The following is a 23,321-nucleotide window of genomic DNA, read 5'->3' on the forward strand; positions in this document are numbered from 1 at the left end:
ACAACAGTCACATAACGAGTTTAAGGGGTAAACATGTTTCAGAACGTATTTTTGTTGATATTTTTCTGTTACATTTGAATTAATTGATTTAATTTATACTGTGTGTCATTAATAATGTGTGTAAATAAACACGTCAGTAAAAACGTACACAAAGAAGTCACCAACACAAAAGTTTGCCTTCTTATATTTTATAAAATTGCCGAAATGCGTCGTGGTTTCTCAACTTTCTGCTATACTGATTGTGAAGTTAAAATATATAATTATTAAGGAATTGCAATCTTTCAATGTATCAAGAGTCGCATTGTATCAGCAAAAATTCATTTTACACTTTTTTAAATTATAAATATTTTATACAATAAGAATTGGACTTAATCAGCATCCCTGCGTTATTTCTCTAACTGATAGATTATCACTCTTGATGTTCTTAAATAAATTCAAACTCTGTCTTTCTCTTACAATTCTACAATTTGGCAAAAAATTATTACTTAGTCAACTTACAAATTCTGTCTTTTCATCCCTTATTTTTCTTGCTGTTCACACAAAAGATATTAATTCTGAAATTAGGCTTTAAAGGGAAATGCAAACTCAAAACCCAATAGAACATTACATTTATTTCATGGTTCTAGTGTGTTGTCTTCAAAATTCATGCTGCGAACAATAGTCGTCGATGATTTTTCCTAGCACAAAGCCGATACTACTTACTTCACCGTCGATTTTAGTACGATCATAAATTCGGTAGTTCCCAAATTGATTACAGCAATTGCTTCCGCTTTGCCCACCCGATTTGGGCTCTATTAACGCCGACTGGTTTAATCAATTGGCTGCATTCGGTCTGGTTCAGGACAAATATTTATTCAAATCTGGTTTTTATTTTTCACGTTTCGAAAAAGATGAGACTGAAACACCACATTTTCCAGAAATGGTCCATTTTTCGCAACATTAAAGAGGTGTAAAGCAGCACAATAAGATATCAAAATTTGGTGCGATTCTGTTTTTAAATTTACCAATATTGCTATTTAACAAGGTTGTAGTTGCTATGATATGAAGCTGTTGATTGGTTGGATCTATGCAAAATCAATATTGTTCAATGACAATATTGCTAAATTTTAAAACAGAATCGCACTAATTGTTTCACTTTGATTAGCAACGATGAAATGATTTTTTCCTTTCTTTCTTATATTTATGTATTTCAACATGAAAGACGATGGTCACATAATGAGGTTAAAATGTAAAAGCTGTTCCAGAATGTTTTTCTGTTTCATATTCAAAATAAATGATATAATTTACCTATTAAGTGCCCTAATAATAGTTGTTTACTACAAATGTATTACAAAAAGAAGTGGACTTAATCGATATCTCCGCTTTACTTTCATAATATTTTGATTATTCACTCTTGATTTTTTTAAATAGGTTCATGTTCTGTCTTTTAATTACAATTCTAAAAGTTGCCGAAAACTTATTACAGCTTGTATCTTTTCTTCACTTTTTTTCTCTTTACATACAGAAATATTTTTAATTCTAAAATTAGTATTCAAAAGGAAATTAAAATTTACAACGGAATAGACATTGCATTTATTTCATTACATAATTCATATCACCATAAGTTATCAGAAATCACCAAAGAGTCACTAAACTGTTGAAAGCAAGAAACGCAAATCTCCCAATTAAATATAAAATAAACGTGTTATTGTACGCCCTCAAAGAGATCCACGAGAGGTACTACTTCTAAAAAATGATTGAATACATCACCGTAGACTTTTGCATAACTATCCATATAACCCGCAGCAAAATTGGCAAGAATTTCTTTCCAACTTCCACTCATCTCTTTATTAAATTCATCATTCAGGGCCTTGTCTTTGAACAGATTCTCATAATAGAAAGTCATCGATTCGGGTTTTATCATCATGTTGGTACCAGATACTCGTAAATATTTCTTGCCGTTCTTAACGAACTGTTCCAGAGTAAATTTAAGGGTGTAGGTCGGATTTTCTGAAATTGTGATTTTGAGAGAAATAGAATTTTTGTGATAGAAACTTACTAGAAGTCACAGTTACAAGTCCAGCGGAATCGAACGGTAAAACCATCATTACACCCTTAGCTTCGTAATCAATCTCGTACCGAAGTTCTGGATGGGAGAGTTCTATTGTTAGTGTGTTATCTTCAAAATTCATGCTGCAGAAAGTCTTTTACTATTTTTCTTAACACAGAACAGGTACCACTCACTTCACTTTAGAACTGTTGATTTTGGTATGACCGTAAATTCGGTAGTTCTTAAATTTCATGGAACTGCTCCGAATTTGCTTACCCGATTTGGGGCTTAGTGACGCGAACTTGAAGGGCTCAAAACTGGGCAAATTATATTTCTCCATCGGTTTAGCCAACTGACTGATGGCATTTTGTACAGCTTTGGACAAACACTCGTTGAAATCGGACTTTCTTTTGTCACATTTCGTAAAAGTTGAAGCTAAAACAACAGATTTTGCAAATTGACAAACAACAAAAGTGGTACATTTTTACGCAACGTTAGTGAAGTGCAAGTGTTCACCCAGATTACAAGAAGTAAAAATAATTTCATTTTGAATTATGGCGATAATATGCTCTTCTTCCTTTACTTTCTGTATTTATGCATTTCAACATGAAGGACACAGTTACATAACGAGTTTAAGGGGCAAACATGTTTCAGAACGTATTTTTGTTGATATTTTTCTGTTACACTTGCATTAATTGATTTAATTAATAGTGTGTGTTAATAAACACGTCAGTAAAAACGTACACAAAGAAGTCAAGTACACAAAAGATATCGCCTTCTTGTATTTTATAAAATTGCCGAAATGCGTCGTGGATTCTCAACTTTCTGCGATACTTATTGTGAAATTAAAATATATAATTTTTAAGGAATTTCAATCTTTCATTGTATCAAGAGTCGCATTGTATCAGCAAAAATTCATTTTACACTTTTTAAAATCATAAATATTTGCTACAATAAGAATTGGGCTTAATCAGCATCCTTGCGTTATTTCCCTAACTGATAGATTATGACTCTTGATGTTCTTAAATTCAAACTCTGTCTTCCAGTTACAAATCCACGATTTGGCAAAAACTTATTACTTAGTCAACTTACAACTTCTGTCTTTTCATCACTTATTTTTCTGGCTATTCACATAAAAAATAGTAATTCTGAAGTTATGTTTTAAAGGGAAATGCAAACACCAAACCCAATAAAACATTACATTTATTTCATTGCATAATTCATACCATCATAAGTGATTAAAAATCCATCTCAGCTTTTGGATTACAGTATCTATCTCTATCTTTTCATTCTATTACAATTTATTCCTAAAGAGTCACCGAACTGTTCAAAGCAAGAAACACAAATCTATCAAATAAATATAAAATAAACGTGTTATTGTACGCCCTCAAAGAGATCCACGAGAGGTACTACTTCTAAGAAATTATTGAATACATCACCGTAGGCTTTTGCATAACTGTCTATATAACCCGCAGATAAATTGGCAAGAACTACTTTCCAACTTTCAGTCATCTCTTGATTAAATGCATCATTCAAGACTTTGTTTTTGAACAGATTTTCAAAATACATAGTCATCGATTCAGGTTTTAGCGTCATGTTGCTATCAACCACTCGTAAATATTTTTTATTGTCCTTGAGGTACTCTTCCAGAGTAAATTTGACAGTGTAGATCGGATTTTCTGAAAATGACAATTAAAACAAATATAATTGTTGTGGGAGAATCTTACTCAAAGTCCCAGTTCCATGTCCAGCGGAATCGAATGGTAGAATAAACATTTTTCCCTTAGCTTCGTAATGAAACTCGTATCGAATTTCAGGATGAGATAGTTCCAGTGTTAAAGTGTTGTCTTCAAAATTCATTCTGCCAAGAACAATTAATTACTATTTTACTTAACAATCAAGTACTACTCACTTCGCCTTCAAGCTGTTGAGTTTGGTGCGACCGTAAACTCGGTAGTCCGTAAATTTAATTTTGGAACTGTTTCCACTTGGCGCACCAGGTTTGAAGTTTACTCCCGCGAACTGGAAGGGCTCAAAACTGGGCAAATGATATTTCTCTATCGGTTTAACCAACTGACTGATGGCATTTCGGACCGCTTCGGACAAGCATTCGTCGAAATCTGGCTTTCTTTTGTCGCATTTCGTAAAAGAAGAAGCTGCAGTTTCAAATTTCAATTGGAATAACTAATCGGCAAGTACTTACGCATGGGAAAGGCGTTGCAAAGGGACAACACACTCAAAACAATCAATGTCTTCATCTTGAAGCAGCGCAATTGCTGGTGGTACTGCAGTGGTGATTGCTTCGCTTGTATTTATACGTTGTTATGTGGCAAAAAAATACTTTGGGACGATTTTGCAAACTTGTTTCGGATCGAGGGACAGCAATGTGTTGCCGAAAAAATAAAACAACATTTGGCGAGGAATTTTAAAGTCTCCTAAATTTTTCTTGGATCTTTTTTCAAACTGGGTCAACATCAATTTACAAGAGCAGAACCGACATCTAATGATTTGGAGAGAATTATCTAGAATTTTAAAATATGGGGTTTAGTAACAAAATTTATTAAAAATTATTAGCCTGTCAAATAGTTTGTTTATAAACACCGTTCACGTTGTTTCGGCATAATACGAGACCATGGTTTATTTTTTTAACGTTGGACACACTGTTTGATTTCCGTCATTGAAGTGCCTGACATACGGGCCTATCAAAATTGCTGAATTCACTGCGATGTCTGAGTATTCTTCAATTCTTCAATTGCAAACTGGTAAAACTGACATCAATGCACTAGACATTGACGCTATTTATAACCTCAAACTTAAAAAAATATAACATAATTCAATAAACAGCTTTACTACGAAATTTTCTTGGCCTATTGTTATGCCAAAACAACTAGAATGCATTTTATTAGTATTTGATGGGGTCATTCACAAAACCCGGTAAGGCTGGATAAGACATTGCAAATTCGAAACCATGACAACTGAAACGGCAAGAATTGATGCAGTATTGTTTGTCGTTACTCGACATTGGAAATTATGGACAGGTCAGCTCTTGTCGCGAAGAAAACTGGTTTATAACAAGGTGCAATTTTAACGTTTGGGTTCTGATTGATTTGCTTTGCCCAAATGATCACAACAAGCGGTTAATGAGTTTCTCCCTAGATCTGGACGTCCTCGACGAATAACATGACGATAGTCAGTTTAGAATTTGGGTCTCAGGAACTGGTTTGACGCAACCAGAATCGTCCAAATTTGTACAGAGTGTTTCGATAAAAACCTACAACTCTCGATGATGTCATAGTGAAATTAAAGAATTACATTGTGCACTTGTACAAATCAATTTAAAGAATAATTGAAATGAGAAATTAAATTGTTTCGCTTGTGATGAAATAAAAACAAAGGTTTTGATTAAATTCTTTTAAACATTTTATTGCATACGATCCCAAGATAAGAATACTTCTCAACAGAACTCTATTGTTATATCCCATCGAAGAGCTCTTTAATGGGCACCTTTTTCAGAAAATTTTGAAAAACCAGTTCGTACGCAGCCGCATAACTATCTAAATAAATGTCGTGTTTCCTAGGCGAGGATTCGCCGCCAATTTTCGCTCACCATTTTATCTATAACTTGGTTCAAATTGTCGTCGTCGACTAAGTTTTGAAAGTGGAACTTCAGATCTCCCGTTGCAAGATGATTGTTTAACATATGAAAAATAAACACTCACGTATGTCACATTCTGCAGGATCCGAAGACTTGAGCTCCAAGAGAAACAGTTTACCCTCGGCATCGTATTCAAACTTTTCCAAGACTAGGGGGTTGATAACTGTCAGCGACAGCATGTGGTTATCAAAATTCATGCTGTTGATGATGGAAATTTGTTAAAATCATTTTTTGGGGCGGGTACGGCACCCTTGCTTCGCTTTCAAGCTGGTGATATTGGTGCGACCCTACATTCTTATATTCTTGACCTTGTAGCGGAAGCTGGCCGCTCGAGTCACAGATTTGGCACTGAGTGATTTTATCTGGAAGGGTTCCAATGTCGGTGAGCCGTATTTCTCCATAGGCTTGTCTAATTGAGTGATGGCGTTCCAAATGGCATCAGAAAAACCTTCGTTGAAGTTGAATTTTCTTTTCTAGCATTTTCGAAAATTAGGAACTGGAATGAGAATGTCACTTGGAGTTTGGTGTTTGAAAAAATTGTAATTTACACATCCGCAAAGAGGTACAACCATTCACTAACACTAAGAAGAAAACGGTGAAAAATAATGTAGTGTGCATGTTAAGACGATGTTGACGATGTTTTTGAGGACTAAGTAGGATGTTTGCTTCTATTTATATAGGCCGAGTCCAAAATTGTTCTACAAACTCGTTCCAGACTAGACCTTCAAAAAGATTTTAAAAAATTGGACCAAATGAAAATAAAAAGAATTGATTTTTAATAAGTTAGAAGTTCTTTTATTTTTGGTTCATTTAAAAATTATACAATAGTGCGACATATTTACAGCATTCTTTTGGTTACTGAAATTCATTGTGGCAGCCAACGCTGATGTACTTGACTCACTCAACATTAAAACATGATATTAAAGAGTCAAAATTCTTTGAAAAAGATGAACCAAATGATTTGCAATAAATTAATTCAATTATGTTTGTTTTGTTTTTGGTAATATTAAATACGAGGTCGTGATAGTCGATTGTTTTAAATTCTGGTAAAACAAGTTGGCCAAGGAAGACAGACATAATATAATTAGCATGAACACAAATTTTCTAGGCGAGTATTTTAAGATATTCAAATTTTCACTCGTCTGTCACTTCTATTACTCAACAGGCCACTCGATGAGTATTTATTTTTTTAATATTTGTTTAAGGAAATTGTAGTTTGTTAATTCCAAGATTATAAAACATTTTTCTTTGTCGATATCTCGATGAAAATCACACGTCCCAAGGTTAGCAATTATTAAGAAGTGATTTTTTTTACCATTCTGTGTAATGTTATAAAGGACAAATTTGAAGTAATTATTTAATAGTGCAGTAATCGACAGGAGTGTAATGATGTCTATTACTAACGAGGAAGAAGTTTGTTCTAACATTCGAGTAAGTAATGGTCATTACAGACGAGTGGAATACGATTTTTTTTTCTCTAAATCTTTGTCAATTTAACTAACACAATTCATTTTTTACCTGTTTTTTTAATAAAAATAAATAATCGTATACCTTCTGGCTAAGGTCAAGTGCTAGATGTTTTCAGGTCGCGCAAGCGCCTCTAACATAACCTAACGACCACTACCACCATTATGGCCGTTTGCACCGTCAATACTAAGTAATGCTTAAGTATTGGACCAGACTTAAGTTGCCGATTTCATTTGCACCGCTACCAAATGGTTTCTTAAGCTGTGCCTAAGTTAAGCCCCCGAATATTCCTGTCCTAACTTTTAGGCAATGCTTGGCACATGCGTATAAGAGGGTATAAGATATTTTGTTCGGACTTGTGATGTTGATGGCGCTGGCGCGAAATTATCCATTTTTTGTCGGTTGTCGAAGCTTCGCATCGACGAATCTTTTACAGTAAATTATTAGATCAGCAAATTTGTTGCTATTTTATCATGAGTTGCCAGGTAAGGTTATGGGACAAGTAGAATTAGAGTTAAAAAAAGAACAATTAAAAAAAAATAAGAACTGGAATAACAATTCTGTATTGTAATAAATTTTTTATTATAAATTTGCAAAATGATTATTTATAAATCCATTTCTAATGTCTCTATTGGCATGGTCCTCTGCATTTGGATTTATAGGTGGTACTTGTCCCATTTGGATAATTTCTTCCAAAACATTGTGTTCTATGCCCTCAGCAGGTGGTGCTTCTTGTTCATTGTTTAACTTGGCAAAGTTGTGTAGCACTCCTGCAGGAATAATTACTGTCAAAGCAGTGTCCATTTTTAACCATAGGCCATATGCAAGTACAGGAAATTCAATATGGGTGTTAAAAAGTATGGCTGTAGGGGTGATCCACTATCACCTGAGTAAATACATTATTGTAATCTTATTGATGTAATTTGTGGATTTTGCACATTACTTAACAATACACAATTGGAAAAATGTCCAGCATCAAACCTTGCTTACACACAACTACTGTTAAAAATTGTGGCATCATGTGCTGAAAATAAGTACATATTTATATGATTGCTACTTTATTTGTCTGTATTTCTTACAAATCTGTAGGATGTTCGATGTTCTATCTCATCTTCAATTAACTCTAACAAATTCAATGTTGTTTGCTTGGTTAGGCTAAAAAGGAATGCAATTTATTTTAAAATTTTGATTATTTTATTACATTAGCTAGGTTTGTGAGTGACTATAGGTACTTACCGGAATCTCTTATAAAAACCTTATTCATCAAGAGTATCGAAATGCTCAGAATTATTTTGAGGATATCAAAATCGTCCTCGAATATATCGTCGTTGTTGTTTTCAAGATAATTAGCCATCATGTAAAAAAAGTCAAAAACACTATCGTTAACCGTTCTCTGTAATGATAACAATAACAGAGAAGTGGTTAGAAACACCTGTCAAAAATCTAGTTTGTAACTAAGTTTATACCAACCGCCGCCAATATTACTAGAATTTTGCTGTGTTGCCAAATTGAATAGACCTTACCGTTGCTTACATTTAAGGAGTGCTTAACTATCTACGGTGCAAAGGATGAGAGACTTAAGGTCCATACACAATGGCGTTAACGTTACGTCGATGTTAAAACGTTAATGTTAACGTTAGATCTAGAAATTCAAAATTACATGTATTTCATTGTGGACCGTTCACATTGACGTTATGATGAAAATTAATGTTGCATGAGATTGTTAGCGTTAACGTTAGTTCTAGAAATGTTCTGGATTCTTAACGTTACATTCTAACAATAGCCAACGGAAATAGTTTATAAAAAGTACTGAAATACATGTAATTAGATCTAACGTTAACATTAACGTTTTAACATCGACGTAACGTTAACGCCATTGTGAAAGGGCTGTAAGGTAAGACATAACTTTAAGTCTTTCCTAAGGTAAGTAATGCTTAGCTACAAAACGGTGCAAACGGGCATAAGTAGTAGCCGGGACCGACAGTTTTACATCTCCTCCGAAAGATGGTAGTGATTTGAAAAAAACCTGATGTTTAACCGGGAATAGAAGTACAGTCAAAAATTATGACATTTATGACATGTGAATATGGAATTGTATCATAGTCTACCCCGTGATGCAATTTTACAGTTGATCTCAACCCGTAGAGTAATGAAGGATGAACTCATGGGCATAAATAATGAACTGCATTACTTAACATTCGACGCATATATTATAAATGTGTTATTGATCTCAATAGGATTAAGAAATGAATAAAATAAGTATTTGTGTATTAAGGCCAAAAAGTGCATCTTTTTTCACCGGGTCTGAGCTTTCTGCTCGAGGCGCAGCCGAGGATTAAAACAGGCGAGGATAAAAGACACTTTTTGGCATAGGTGGACATAGGTAACATAGGTGACCGCACGAACTACAAAGCAAAAGACATCATTGTAAAAATTACAAATGTAATTTATTTTGTATCTACTTTTTTCAAATAGTCACATAACGAGTTTAAGGGGCAAACATGTTCCAGAACGTATTTTTGTTGATATTTTTCTGTTACATTTGAATTAACTGATTTAATTTATTTAGTGCGTCATCAATAATGTGTGTAAATAAATACGTCAGTAAAAACGGACACAAAGAAGTCAACAACACAAAAGTTTGTCTTCTTGTATTTTATAAAATTGCCAAAATGGTCGTGTTTTCTCAACTTTCTGGGATATTAATTGTGACGTTAAAATATATAATTTTTAAGGAATTGCAATCTTTCAATGTATCAAGAGTCGCATTGTATCAGCAAAAGTTCATTTTACACTTTTTAAAGTTATAAATATTTACTACAATAAGATTTGGGTAAATCAGCATCCCTGCGTTATTTCCCTAACTTACAGATTATCACTCTTGATGTTCTTAAATAAATCCAAACTCTGTCTTCCACTTACAAATCTACAATTTGGCAAAAGCTTATTACTTAGTCAACTTACAACTTTTGTCTTTTCATCACTTATTTTTCTCACTATTCACACAAAAAAATATTAATTCTGAAGTTAGGCTTTGAAGGGAAATGCAAACTCAAAACCCAATAGAACATTACATTTATTTCATTGCATAATTTATATCATCATAAATGATTAACAAGCCATCTCAGCTTTTGGATTTCAGTATCTATCTCTATCTTTTCATTCTATTACAATTTGTTCCTAAAGAGCCACCGAACTGTTCAAAGCAAGAAACCCAAATCTACCAATTAAATATAAAATGGACCTGTTATTGTACGCCCTCAAAGAGATCCACGAGAGGTACTACTTCTAAGAAATTATTGAATACATCACCGTAAACTTTTGCATAACTGTCCATATAACCCGCAGAAAAATTGGCAAAAATTACTTTCCAACTTTCACTCATCTCTCGATTAAATGCATCATTCAAGACCTTGTTTTTGAACAGATTTTCAAAATACATAGTCATCGATTCAGGTTTTAGCGTCATGTTGCTATCAACTACTCGCAAATATTTTTTATTGTCCTTGACGTACTCTTCCAGAGTAAATTTGATAGTGTAGATCGGATTTTCTGAAATTGACAATTTAAAAAAATAGAATTTTTGTGGAAGAATCTTACTTAAAGTCACAGTTCCATGTCCAGCGGAATCGAATGGTAGAACAAACATTTTACCCTTCGCTTCGTAATCAAACTCGTATCGAATTTCGGGATGGGATAGTTCCAGTGTTAAAGTGTTGTCTTCAAAATTCATTCTGCCAGCAACAATTAATTACTATTTTACTTAACAAGCAAGTACCACTCACTTCGCTTTGGAACTGTCGATTTTGGTACGCCCATAAATTCGGTAGTTCCTAAATTTAACAACAGTAGAACTGCTTCCACCTTGCACACCAGATTTTGGACTTAATGAGGCGAACTGGAAGGGCTCAAAACTGGGCAAATGATATTTCTCCATGGGTTTAACCAACTGACCGATGGCATTCCGCACCGCCTCGGACAAGCATTCGTTGAAATCTGGCTTTCTTTTGTCGCATTTCGTAAAAGAAGAAGCTGCAGTTTCAAATTTTAATTGTAATAACTACTCGGCAAGTACTTACGCATGGGAAAGGCGTTGCAAAGGGACAACACACTCAAAACAATCAACGTCTTCATCTTGAAGCGGCACAATTGCTGGTGGTACTGCAGTGGTGAATGCTTCGCTTGTATTTATACGTTCTTATGTGGCAATAAAAAATACTTTGAGACGATTTCGCGAACTTGTTTTGGGATCGGGGTACAACGATGTGGTGCCGAAAAAAGAAAACAACTGGCGAGGAATTTTAGAGTCTCCTAAATTTTTCTTGGATCTTTTATCAAATTGGGTCAACAATTTGTACGGACATCTAATGGTATGGAGAGAAATATCTAGAATTTTAAAATATGGGGTCTAGTAACAAAATTTGTTAGAAATTATTATTAGCCTGTCAAATAGTCTGTTTATAAACAGCGTTCACATTGTTTTAGCATAATGGGAGGCCATGATTTATTTCCTAACGTTGGACACATTGTTTCATTTCCTTCACTAAAATGCCTGAATTTCCCGCGATGTCTGTATTCTTCTATTGCAAACTAGTAAAACTGACAACAATGCACTAGACATTGATGCTATTTATAACCTCAAACTTAGAAAAACATAACCTAATTTAACAAATTGAATGCAAATTTTCCATGGCCTTCCATTATGGCAAAACAACGTGAATGCATTTTATTACTAACTAGCTGACCCGACAGACGTTGTCTTGCCCAATCCAAATTGCAATAAATTCGTTTGTGATCGTTTTGTGAATTTATGAAAAGCTACAATTGTCAAATGACATTTGTGCACGAAGCGAAAATTGGAATAGAAATAAAAAACAACATTTCTTGTACAGATCGCGAAACAACGCAAAAGTAAACACAAATGTAATGGAATGCATGTTTCCAGATTGAGTTGGCAAGAATCGATGCAGTGTTGTTTGTCATTACTCGACATTGGAAATTATGGACAGGTCAAGCTTTTGTCGCGAAGAAAACTGGTTTATAACAGGTGCAATTTTAACGTTTGGGTTGAGTTCTGATTGCATTGAGTTGCCCAAATGGTCACAACAAGCGGTTAGTGAGCTTCTCCGTAGACCTGGACGTCCTCGACGAGTAACGTGAAGAGAGTCAGTTTAGAATTTGGGTCTCAGGAACTGGTTTGACGCAACCAGAATCGTTCAGATTTGCACAGAGTATTTCGATAAAAACCTACAGCTCTCACAGTGAAATGGGGAGAAAATAAAGACTTCAGTTGAATCTTTTGAAAAAAGTTATCAACACTTGTCCAAATTAATTTAAACAATAATTGAAATTGAATGAACCAAATTGTTTGGTTTGCCATGAAGAAATAAGAACAAAGCTTTCACTTTTCACTATTTTGTTTTTAATTTTATTGCATACAAGACAAGATTACTTCTGGACAAAACTCGATTGTCATATCCCATCGAAGAGGTCTTTAATGGGAACCGTTTTCAGAAAATTATGAAAAACAAGCCCGTACGCCGCCCCATAACTATCCAAATAAACGTCCCTACCGTCGGCGAGGATTGGCTGCCAATTTTCGCTCATCATTTTATCCAGAACTTGGTTAAAATTTTCGTCGTCGACTAAATCTTGAAAGTGGAACAACTGTTCTTTTTATACTCATCCAAAGCGAAAGTAAAAGTCTGCGTGAGATGATCTAAAACGATGTTTACACTCGTTGCAAGGATGGTGGTTTAACATATGCAAAATAAACACTCACGGACGTCGGATTCCGCAAGACCCGAAGACTTGAGCACCAAGAGGAACAGTTTGCCGTCGACTTCGTAGTCAAACCGGAGGAGGACTAGGGGGTTGATAACTGTGAGCTTCAAGGTGGTGTCGTCAAAATTCATGCTGTTGAAGATGGAAATTTATTAAAATAATTTTTTGGTGCGGGTGAAGTTTTAAATTCTTGACACGAAGCTGGAAACTAGCCGCTTGACTCACAGATTTGGCATCGAGTGATTTTATCAGGAAGGGTTCCAATGTGGGTAAGCCGTATTTCTCCATGGGCTTGCCTAATTGAGTGATGGCGTTCCAAATGGCATCAGACAAACATTCGTTAAAGTTGGATTTTCTTTTGTCGCATTTTCGAAAATTTGGAGCTGGAATGAGAATGTCACTTGGAGTTTGGTGCTTGGAAGAATTGTTAGTTACGCATCCGCAAGGAGGTACAAGCGTTCACTAACACCAAGAAGAAGACGGTGAAAAATAATATAGTGTGCATGTTGAGACAATGTTGACGACGTTTTTGAGGACTAAATATGTTTGCTTCTATTTATAAAGGGTGTTTTTTTTAATTTGGCGTCGAAGTAGGCGTTGGAGAGTCGATTGAGATCGCACCACTCGTGTAAAGCGTAAGATTTAAACAGCTGATCCGTGATCCGTAACCTGTATAGTGCGTTCACAATCGACAGTTCAACGCCTACTTCGACGCCAAATTTAAATAAACACCCGTTATAGGCTAAGCCCAAAATTGTTCTACAAACTCGTTCCAGATTAGACCTTCAAAACGATTTTAATAAATTGGACCAAATGAAAATAAAAGGAATAAACTTTTAATCGATTAGAAGTTCTTTTATTTTTGCTTTATTTGAAAATTATGCAATAGTGCGACATATTTAGGTACAGAATTCATTTGGAGTTAATTTTTGTTTAAATTTAAGGATTCTTGCAAGATTGTCGCTGCAATCGTTGATGCTGATATACTTGATGGACTCATCATTATAACATGTCAAAATTCTTTGAACAAGATGAACCAAATTAATTGGAATAAATTAATACAAAAATGTTTGTTTTGTCTTTGGTAATGTTGAAACCAAAACTAATTGGAGGTCGTAGTAGTCGATTGTTTTAAATTCTGGTAAAAGAAGTTGGCCAAGGAAGACAGACGTAATATAATTAGCTGAACCCAAATTTTCTAGACTAGTATTTGAAAATATTTAAATTTTCACTCGTCTGTTAGTTCTGTTACTCAACAGCCCACTCAGTGAGTATTTGTTTTATATATTTTTTATATTTCTTGAAAGATATTGCAATTTGTCAATTGCAAGATTTTAAAACATTTTTCTTTGTAGATAGCTGAACGAAAATCACACCTACAAACCAGTTAGCAATTTGGAATTGAAATTTTTTACCACTCTGTGTAATGTTATAAAGCGCAAATTTGAAGTAATTATTTAATAGTGTTGTAATCGACGGGAGTGTAGTGATGGTTATTACTAACGAGGATGAAGTTTGCTCTATTATTCGAGTGAGTAATAGCTATTACACACAAGTGGAATACGATTCTTTTTCTGCGACGTTGAAATTTTGTCGTTTTACCTATCACAATCCAATTGTTACCTATTTTTTTTTTTTATAAAAGAAGTACAGTCGGAAATTATGACAATCATGAGATATGAATGGTGAATTGTATCACTGCAACTTTATAGTCTACCGCATGATCCAATTTTACAATTGGTCACAACCCGTGGAGTAATGAACTCATGGCCATGAATAATGAATGGCATTACTTAAGACTCAACGCATGTACATATTATAAATGTGTTATTAATCTTGATAGGATTAAAAAATGAATAAAAAACATTTTTTATTTCTATAGATTTTGTCAATGAAAATGAAGAATAGCTGAATCATGGTTTTTTGAATTTTGGTAATAATTATTGACTCGGCAATGAAATAAACTATTCAGATTTGTTTTATTATGGCAATATAATAATCTGTTTCCTGTTAGGTTGACAGCTGGGTCTAAGTTAGAAAAATAAATAATTTTCTTTTCAAAAATATAAAAGAATAGTAATTTATACAACAAGTGTATAAAGTACTTTTTGTGAAATAGTATATTACTCAATCAGCGGATAATTATGGCTATTACTCGTGAGGATGATTATGTGTCACGAGGCGCAAGCGAGTAATACCCATTATCCGCGAATAGAATACTATACTTTTTCTACGACTATGAAGAGAAACCGATAAATAAGTTTCATTATCAGAGAAACTGAAAGTGACGTTTTAAAATTATTACTTTGTATACTTGATACCATTGCATTAAAATTTGCAGTTGGACTTTATAAACTAGTTGCTATGATATTTGCAGTGAGTTTTGAAAATATTATTCAACGGAGAACGGACCGTGGGTGGTGGGTCCTGTTATCCAATCAAAAACACTTTAATAATTACAGTATTATACAATAGGAGCACTTAGAAGAACTTCCTTAGGCGCACCACTTACATTTTATTCCCGGACACGCTAAAATCGTCCGCATCACGCTAAAATCGTTCGCAGCAAGCTAAAATCTCGGGAGTCGAGTTGAGCGGAGCGAGCGAGAAACAGTCAACTGTGCGTCACTTGTCACTTCGAAATTTTCATTGTTCATTGTTTTCGTTGTGTTGCTAAATCGTCAATGCAGAGCTGCAGGTGTAGCCATGACAGGGTTATTCACGAGAGAGGTACTTCTGAATTTTGTTTAGCCGCAACCAACAATACCACTGGAATTAACTACTAAATCAAATACGTTATTTCTTTTAAATTAGTAATCAAAGTAAGTTGGATAGATTTGTCAGCAATGTCAGGTTGGCAGAGATAACCTAAATTTTGATTAAATATAGGTCCTATATTTAAAAAATTTAACAAATTAAGTAAATGTAAAATGTATTCGAAGTGTCAACCATCGGCTTGTATACATCCGCAGCGGCGACAACATTTTTTCCACACTCTTCATAAATCAGGATCCTGTCAGTCTTTTTTCAGATTTTTTGCTTTAATGTTAAAGATACTAGACTAAGAGCCATCGTGGATTCCGTTATAATTATTTTCAAATTTTGAAATCAAGAAATTGTTGCATATGTATTACGAGTACAATGGGTTGCGGCAAAAAAATTCTGAAGTACCCTTCTCATGAATAACCCTGGATAAAAACGATTAAGACATGACAAATATTGTAAGTTCATAGATAGATGTAAGATTTAGTAGTTAATTCTCAATTGTATGGCTTCAACAATTCATCTATTGGAAAAATTTGTGTAGCAACATGTGCAGCGGAAAATTGACAAATTATGATAATACAGGGGATCTACATATAATTAAAAATGATTGTCTGGTCCCGCTTGCTATGAAAACTTGTGTCCTGTTCAATTCAATAAATTATCATCAAGAAAATAAAGCTCAAATAAAACTTAAACATCAAAACTTAACCTCACAAATTTTGCCGGTCTTTTTACCTCTAAAAGCTGACGTTTTGCAGTTTCTATTGTAACATATAGACTTTTACTTCCACTCAGCTCTGGATTAAATGCATCATTCAAGGCCTTGTCTTTAAACAGATTTTCATAATACCATCATGTTGGTACCAGATACTCGTAAATATTTCTTGTCGTTCTTGAGGAACTCTTCCAGAGTAAACTTAACGTTATAGAAATAGAATTTTTGTGCTAGAAACTCACTAGAAATCACAGTTACAAGTCCAGTGGAATCGAACGGTAAAACTAAAACCATCATTTTACCCTTAGCTTCGTAGTCAATCTCGTACCGAATTTCTAGGTTGGAGAGTTCTACTGTCAGTGTGTTATCTTCAAAATTCATGCTGCAAAAATTCTTTTTTTCTTAACACAGAACAGGTACCACTCACTTAACTTTGGAACTGTTGATTTTGGTACGACCGTAAATTCGGTAGTTCTTGAATTTGATGGGACTACTCCAAATCTGCTGACCCGATTTGGGGCTTGGTGACGCGAACTTGAAGGGCTCAAAACTGGGCAAATTATATTTTTCCATCGGTTTAGCCAACTGAGTGATGACATTTTGTACAACTTTGGACAAACACTAGTGGAAATCGGACTTTCTTTTGTCACATTTCGTAAAAGTTGAAGCTGAAACAAAAGATTTTGCAGATTGACAAACAACAAAAGTAGTACATTTTTTCGCAGCGTTAATGAAGTGCAAGTGTTCACCCACATAACATTAACAAGAAGTAAAAATTATTTCATTTTAAATTATGGCGAAAATATGCTCTTCTTCCTTTACTTTCTGTATTTATGCATTTCAACATGAAGGACGACAGTCACATAACGAGTTTAAGGGGCAAACATGGTCCAGGACGTATTTTTGTTGATATTTTTCTGTTACATTTGAATTAATTGACTTAATTTATTTAGTGCGTCATTACCAATGTGTGTAAATAAACACGTCAGTAAAAACGTATAAAAAGAAATCAACAACATTTACTACAATAAGAACTGAGATTAATCAGCGTTATTTCCCTAACTTATAGACTATCACTCATGATGACGCTCTTAAATAAATTCAAACTCTGTCTTTCGCTTACAACTCTACAATTATCACTTACTTTTCTCTTATTTTTCACACAAAAAATACTAATTCTGAAATTAGGCTCTAAAGGGAAATGCGAACTCAAAACCCAATAGAACATTACATTTATTTCATTGGATAATTCATACCATCATAAGTGATTAAAAACCCATCTCAGCTTTTTTATTCCAGTATCTATCTCTATTTTTTCATTCTCTTACAATTTATTCCTAAAGAGTCACCAAACTGTTCAAAACAAGAATCACAAACTTACCAACTAAGTATAAAAAACGTGTTATTGTACGCCCTCAAAGAGATTCACGAGAGGTACTACTTCTAAGAAATTATTGAATACATCGCCGTAGATTTGAGCATAACTATTTAAATAAGGCGTAGTAGATTTGGCAAAAATGAGCTTCCAATTTTCATTCATCTCTCGATTAAATGCATCATTCAAGGCCTTGTTTTTGAAAAGATTTTCATCATGTTGCTATCAACTACTCGCAAATATTTTTTGTTGTCACTGAGGTACTCTTCCAGAGTAAATTTGGTAGTATAAGTCGGATTTTCTGAAATTGAGAATTTGACAAAAATTGAATTGTTGTGGGAGAATCTTACTTAGAGTCACAGTTCCATGTCCAGCGGAATCGTATGGTAGAATAAACATTTTACCCTTAGGTTCGTAGTCCAACTCGTATCGAATTTCAGGGTGAGATAGTTCAACTGTTAAAGTGTTGTCTTCAAAATTCATCCTGCCAAGAAGAATTAAATACTATTTTACTTAACAATCAACGAATAGGTACTACCCACTTTGCTTTGGCGCTGTCAATTTTGATACGACCGTAAACTCGGTAGTTCCTCAATTTTATATTAGGATTGGTTTGCGCACCAGGTTTGTCCAACTGGGCGATGGTATTCTGCACCGCTTTGGACAAGCATTCGTCGCAATCTAGCTTTCTTTTGTCGCATTTCTAAAAGAAGAAGCTGCAGTTACAAATTTCAATTGGAGTAACAACTTGGCAAGTACTTACGCATGGGAAAGGCGTTGCAAAGGGACAACACACTGAAAATAATCAACGTCTTCATATTGAAGCGGCGCAATTGCTGGTGGTACTGCAGTGCTGATTGCTTCGCTTCTATTTATAGATTCTTAAGGGGCAAGAAAAATCCTTTGGGACGATTTCGCAAACTTGTTTTGGATCGAGGTACAGTGATGTGGTATCAAAAAAAGAAAACAACTGGTGTAGAATTTTAACGCCTCCTAAATTTTTCTTGGATCCTTTTTCAAATTGGGTCAACACCATTTACAAATATCATTACGGACATCTAATAGTATGGACAGAATTATCTACGATTCTAAATCATGGGGTCCAGTCAAAAGTTGTTAAAACAAATTGTTGTGTTTGTACTGGAAATTGTGTTTGCAAAAAACGCTGCAGTATTGTTCGTCATTACTCAACATTGGAAAGGATGGACAGGTCAAACTTTTGTCGCGAAGAAAACTGGTTTATAACAAGGTGTAATTTTAATGTTTGGGTTCTGATTGAATTGAGTTGGTCACAACAAGTGGTTAATGAGCTTCTTCGTAGACCTGGACGTCCTCGACGAGTAACATGAAGAGGTTCAATTTAGAATTTGGGTCACAGGAATTGGCTTGTCGCAACCAGAATCGTCCAGATTTGCACACTCTTTCGATAAAAACACACAGCTCTCGACGGTCTCACAGTGAAATGTGGACAAAATATTCAGTAAATCTTTTGAAAAAAGTTGTGAACTTTTTTTTTTTAAATGGTACACTATACATTTCTTAGCCTATTCTTGTAAAGCTTTTTTTTCTACATTTGAATGTGTAAAAAAAGTTGACACTTACATCAGAAAAAAATCGAGAAAAAAAAATATGATTTAATTTATTCGAAAGTGTTATTTTCTAAAAAGAGCTACGAGTAGTTAGCCATGGAGACAATTGAATTTTGACATTAATAGTGTCAATTATTAAAGTACATACCTACATTTAAATAAATAGCTATGTTATAATATAACCTACATTTAAATAAATAACGATGATAACATTGGCTTCGAAACCTAACTGCTTCCTGACTATACCGCTTTGAATGCATACACGATGAAAATATGTAGTTGAATTTTGATTGTGCATGAATGACATCATGAGTCTTGGGAATCGTATTCGAATTATTCGAATATTTGAATAGCTGACTATTAAAATTCGAATAAGTGTAAATTCTAATATTCGAATAAAATAAATTCAGGATGGATTGGGTATTTCACGGTCAAATAATTTTATTTTTTAGCTATGTAATTCTTAAAATAGTGAGATTCAGGGAACCAACATAATGCGAATTTAGCATAGTAAATTCAGTATGGATTTGGTATTTCGTCCGAGTCTCAGTTTTCTGGCCGAGGCGCACCCAAGGCTGACAAACAAGGTCAAATAATTTTATTTTTTGGCTACGTTGTAGTCTTGTAAATACTAAATAGTGACATTCAAGGAACCAACATAATGCGAATTTACAAATGTTTGGCTAACTAGCTCTTTTTAGAATATAACGCTTTCGAATAAAATAAATCATTTTTTATTTTTTTCTCGATTTTTTTCTGATGTAAGTGTCAACTTTTTTTACACATTCAAATGTAGAAAAAAAAGCTTTACAAGAATAGGCTAAGAAATGTATAGTGTACTATTTAAAAAAAAAAGTTGACTGTCTTAAACTTTGACATATGTCATCGTAGAGAAGATTTGACAACATCATCTATTGTAGTTTCACAAGCGATTTACAAATATATATGGTTTGCTATACTTTTTTCTTAAAACAAAAAAGATGTAGGGGCGCGAATACCAATCTGAATCACCCGGTATTGTGGTCTTATGTCATCTAAACCTGACCAGATACCCTCTTTTTTACTTTGTGACTGTAAAACAATTTTCTCAAGTCCCCTAAAAATAATCTTTAATCTTATTGTTAAAACTTCCGTGTTTCCAGCTAAGTGGAAGGAATCTCGACTCTGCCCAATATTCAAAAATGGTGATAAATCCGATATAACCAACTATCGGCCAATAGCAATAATCAACAACTTTGCTAAAATTTTTGAATTTATTCTGTTTGAAAGAATATATCACCACATATCGTCAAACATCTCTGTTAACCAGCATGGCTTTATGGCTCGAAGATCTACCGTCACTAATTTGGTTTCCACCACGCAACTTTTGTGTGAAAGTTTGGATGCGCACGGGCAGGTTGATGTTATATATATGGACCTGTCCAAAGCATTTGATCGCGTGAATCACAGGTTACTGCTTTATAAATTAGATGATTTCGGTTTATCCGATGGGTTGATTTTGCTCATTGAGTCATATCTTCAGGAAAGGGTTCAGTTTGTTCAATATAGAGGCTTCAGATCTGAATCTTTCTCTCAAACTTCAGGGGTTCCTCAGGGTTCTGTCCTTGGACCCCTGTTTTTTAATATATTTATCAATGATCTGACCTCTTTATTAAATGAAAATTTTCAAATGTATGCTGACGAGTTGAAGATTTATCGTACAGTTTCGACACTTAATGATTGTTCTAGGTTGCAGAAAGATCTTGACATCATTCAAAAATGGTGCAATGACAATTATCAGCTAATCAATACTAAGAAGTGCTATGTGTTGACTTTCTCAAGGAAGTTAGACAAAATTATATGTGACTACTGGATAGGTGGGGTAAAGATACTGCGTGCTACTGAACTCAGGGATCTTGGAGTTGTCTTCGATTGTGGTCTCACTTTTCGCAATCATATTGAACATGTGACATCTGCTGCCTACAAATCTCTGGGTTTTGTTCTTCGTAACAGGAGATTATTCCATAGTGCTGAGGCAATTGTATCGCTTTATAAGGCTTATGTGCGATGCAAATTGGAGTATGCTGGTATTGTTTGGTCACCAATATACAATAACCACACCTGGGCCTTGGAGAAGATTCAAAGACATTTTGCTAAATTTTTAGTATTTAATGAAACTGGTCAATACCCACCTAGGGGACTTCAGCAGGAAACCCTTTTAGAATGTGTTCAGCTTCACTCATTGGCGAGTAGACGGGATTTTGCTAAAATCAAATTTCTGTCGGATGTCCTCAGCTTTTCTGTTGAATGCCCCTACCTTTTGTCAAAGCTTCTTATTAAGGTTCCTGCTTTTAATTGTAGAAGATGTGAAGTTTTTGAACTAAGATCTGCGAGGACAAATGTTCTACTAATGTCACCGTTATACCAGATGGTTAACAGCTGTTCAACCAAAGCTGACTCTAATAAAATCAACATATTCTTTACAAGACCCTCTGAACTTAAGTCTGTCCTGACATATGCCTCTTTATATAGCAAGAATATATGTAAGCTGGCAGTAAGTGTGATTCCTAATGGGAGAGTAGTATCATGCTGCTACTCATTCCACTTACTGCCTAACTAATGATAGCTTGCCTGTAATTAGGTCATTACCTGTTGGCAAGCTTAACTAAATAATAATAATAATAATAATAATAATAATAATAATAATAAACCTGGTGAAGAACCGACAGGAAACGAATTGAAAGCTTCTCGAATGTTTTGGTCATTGACTCCTGGTTTGTGGGCGTGGCCACAGCGTGGATGTCAGATGCCATGATGTCAAAATTAAAAAATAACCGTTCACTGTGGAAAAGTAAACAGATGTAAGTTGTAATCGTTTGTTATTCACGTTTTGATAATTTTTGTTATACAGGGTGATTCTGAAATAAGTTTGAAAAAAAAACCGGTAATTCGTGATGATGAGAAGAAGTCATTTACAAAAAAAATTTCTTATAAAAGTTTTTTCGTTTTCGAGGTACAAATGATTGAAAATTTGGTCAAAATTTTTAGTGCGCTGCTGAGTTAAAGGTGATTACCTGATTATCTTGGTAGTTTAGCAACAATAATAATCAAAGGTGCCCGTCAGTCACAAGCGTAACCTTACTCCTCTGGATCATTTCCATAGAAACATTTACAAAGCAGTGTGCTTGCACCTACGATTCTATTGTGGAGTTGATGTAACAATGGTTGCTAATGAAGTGAACAAATTCGGACAAATTTTCCCTATTCATAGGCGTTGGAAATACAAGGATAGAGGGTAATTTCCATCCTTTAGATTTCACCTCCAAAAGTAATTTACGCAGAATTCTTTTGTGTCAAGGATACTCCACATTTTTTTTCCAAACTTATTTCAGAATCACCCTGTATTTAGCAAATAACTGCAGTCCGGTGCCGATATGAATTTTAAACCCGAAAATTGACGCAGATCGCGACCTATGTAGGATCTAGTTCCACCAAAGTCCCGAAAAGAAATTTAGTTCGTCAGTTTGTCAAACTTTTTTTCAATTAATATTTATTTGTTAATACTTAATCACGGACACGTAACAGATTTATGCGGGAATAATATTCGTAAAGGCACTTTACGTACTTTACTTTAAAAAAGAAGAAATGTTTCGGTGTTGTTTTCCAACAAGAAATTAGGATAACGAGGGTATAAATAAGGGGAATAGTAGTTTCAAAGTTTAAAAAAAAGCATGCTGTTGTTTTCCAACAAGGATAAATTTAATTTCATTATAATTGCGTTACAGGAACATGATACTTAGTTACTTGATTGATACAAATTCACTTGCGCCTGAAAAATCGTAAAATCTTATATGGAAAAGTTATTACATACAAGCATAGACATTAACTACCTGCCTACTTTAAGTGTCAGAACGAAAAGAAAAACAGAATCGTCGTGCAAAACTTTTAAATACAATTTACTG

At 34.3% G+C, this 23,321-nt stretch overlaps 2 protein-coding genes and 1 long non-coding RNA gene across 4 annotated transcripts; all 3 read right to left on the reverse strand.

The window, feature by feature from the left end:
* Positions 1–1,557: 1,557 nt before the first annotated feature.
* LOC138128268 (protein takeout-like) lies at positions 1,558–6,358 on the reverse strand. Of its 2 annotated transcripts, XM_069044455.1 has the most exons (8): positions 6,233–6,358; positions 4,233–6,180; positions 3,942–4,185; positions 3,757–3,890; positions 2,518–3,708; positions 2,224–2,464; positions 2,039–2,172; positions 1,558–1,989 (listed from the first exon to the last, which is right to left on the reverse strand). In XM_069044455.1, the coding sequence occupies exons 5-8, from the start codon at positions 2,573–2,575 to the stop codon at positions 1,685–1,687; spliced, it is 738 nt and encodes a 245-aa protein (XP_068900556.1). In that variant the 5' UTR covers positions 2,576–3,708; positions 3,757–3,890; positions 3,942–4,185; positions 4,233–6,180; positions 6,233–6,358; the 3' UTR covers positions 1,558–1,684. The 2 variants fall into 2 exon arrangements, with proteins under 2 accessions (XP_068900556.1, XP_068900555.1); XM_069044454.1 differs by lacking the exons at positions 1,558–1,989; positions 2,039–2,172; positions 2,224–2,464 and having other exon boundaries at positions 3,216–3,708; positions 6,233–6,357.
* A 3,852-nt stretch (positions 6,359–10,210) lies between these two features.
* LOC138128266 (protein takeout-like) lies at positions 10,211–11,457 on the reverse strand. Its single transcript, XM_069044453.1, has 4 exons — positions 11,231–11,457; positions 10,937–11,183; positions 10,752–10,885; positions 10,211–10,703 (listed from the first exon to the last, which is right to left on the reverse strand). The coding sequence occupies exons 1-4, from the start codon at positions 11,283–11,285 to the stop codon at positions 10,399–10,401; spliced, it is 741 nt and encodes a 246-aa protein (XP_068900554.1). The 5' UTR covers positions 11,286–11,457; the 3' UTR covers positions 10,211–10,398.
* Positions 11,458–12,550: 1,093 nt separating this feature from the next.
* On the reverse strand, positions 12,551–15,382 carry LOC138128270 (uncharacterized). Its single transcript, XR_011158575.1, has 3 exons — positions 13,371–15,382; positions 12,934–13,318; positions 12,551–12,870 (listed from the first exon to the last, which is right to left on the reverse strand). It is a non-coding gene; the product is annotated as an uncharacterized lncRNA (long non-coding RNA).
* Between the last annotated feature and the right edge of the window lie 7,939 nt (positions 15,383–23,321).

The sequence above is a fragment of the Tenebrio molitor genome, chromosome 4 (genome assembly GCF_963966145.1).
Source record: "Tenebrio molitor chromosome 4, icTenMoli1.1, whole genome shotgun sequence".
Taxonomy (NCBI): Eukaryota; Metazoa; Arthropoda; class Insecta; order Coleoptera; family Tenebrionidae; genus Tenebrio; species Tenebrio molitor.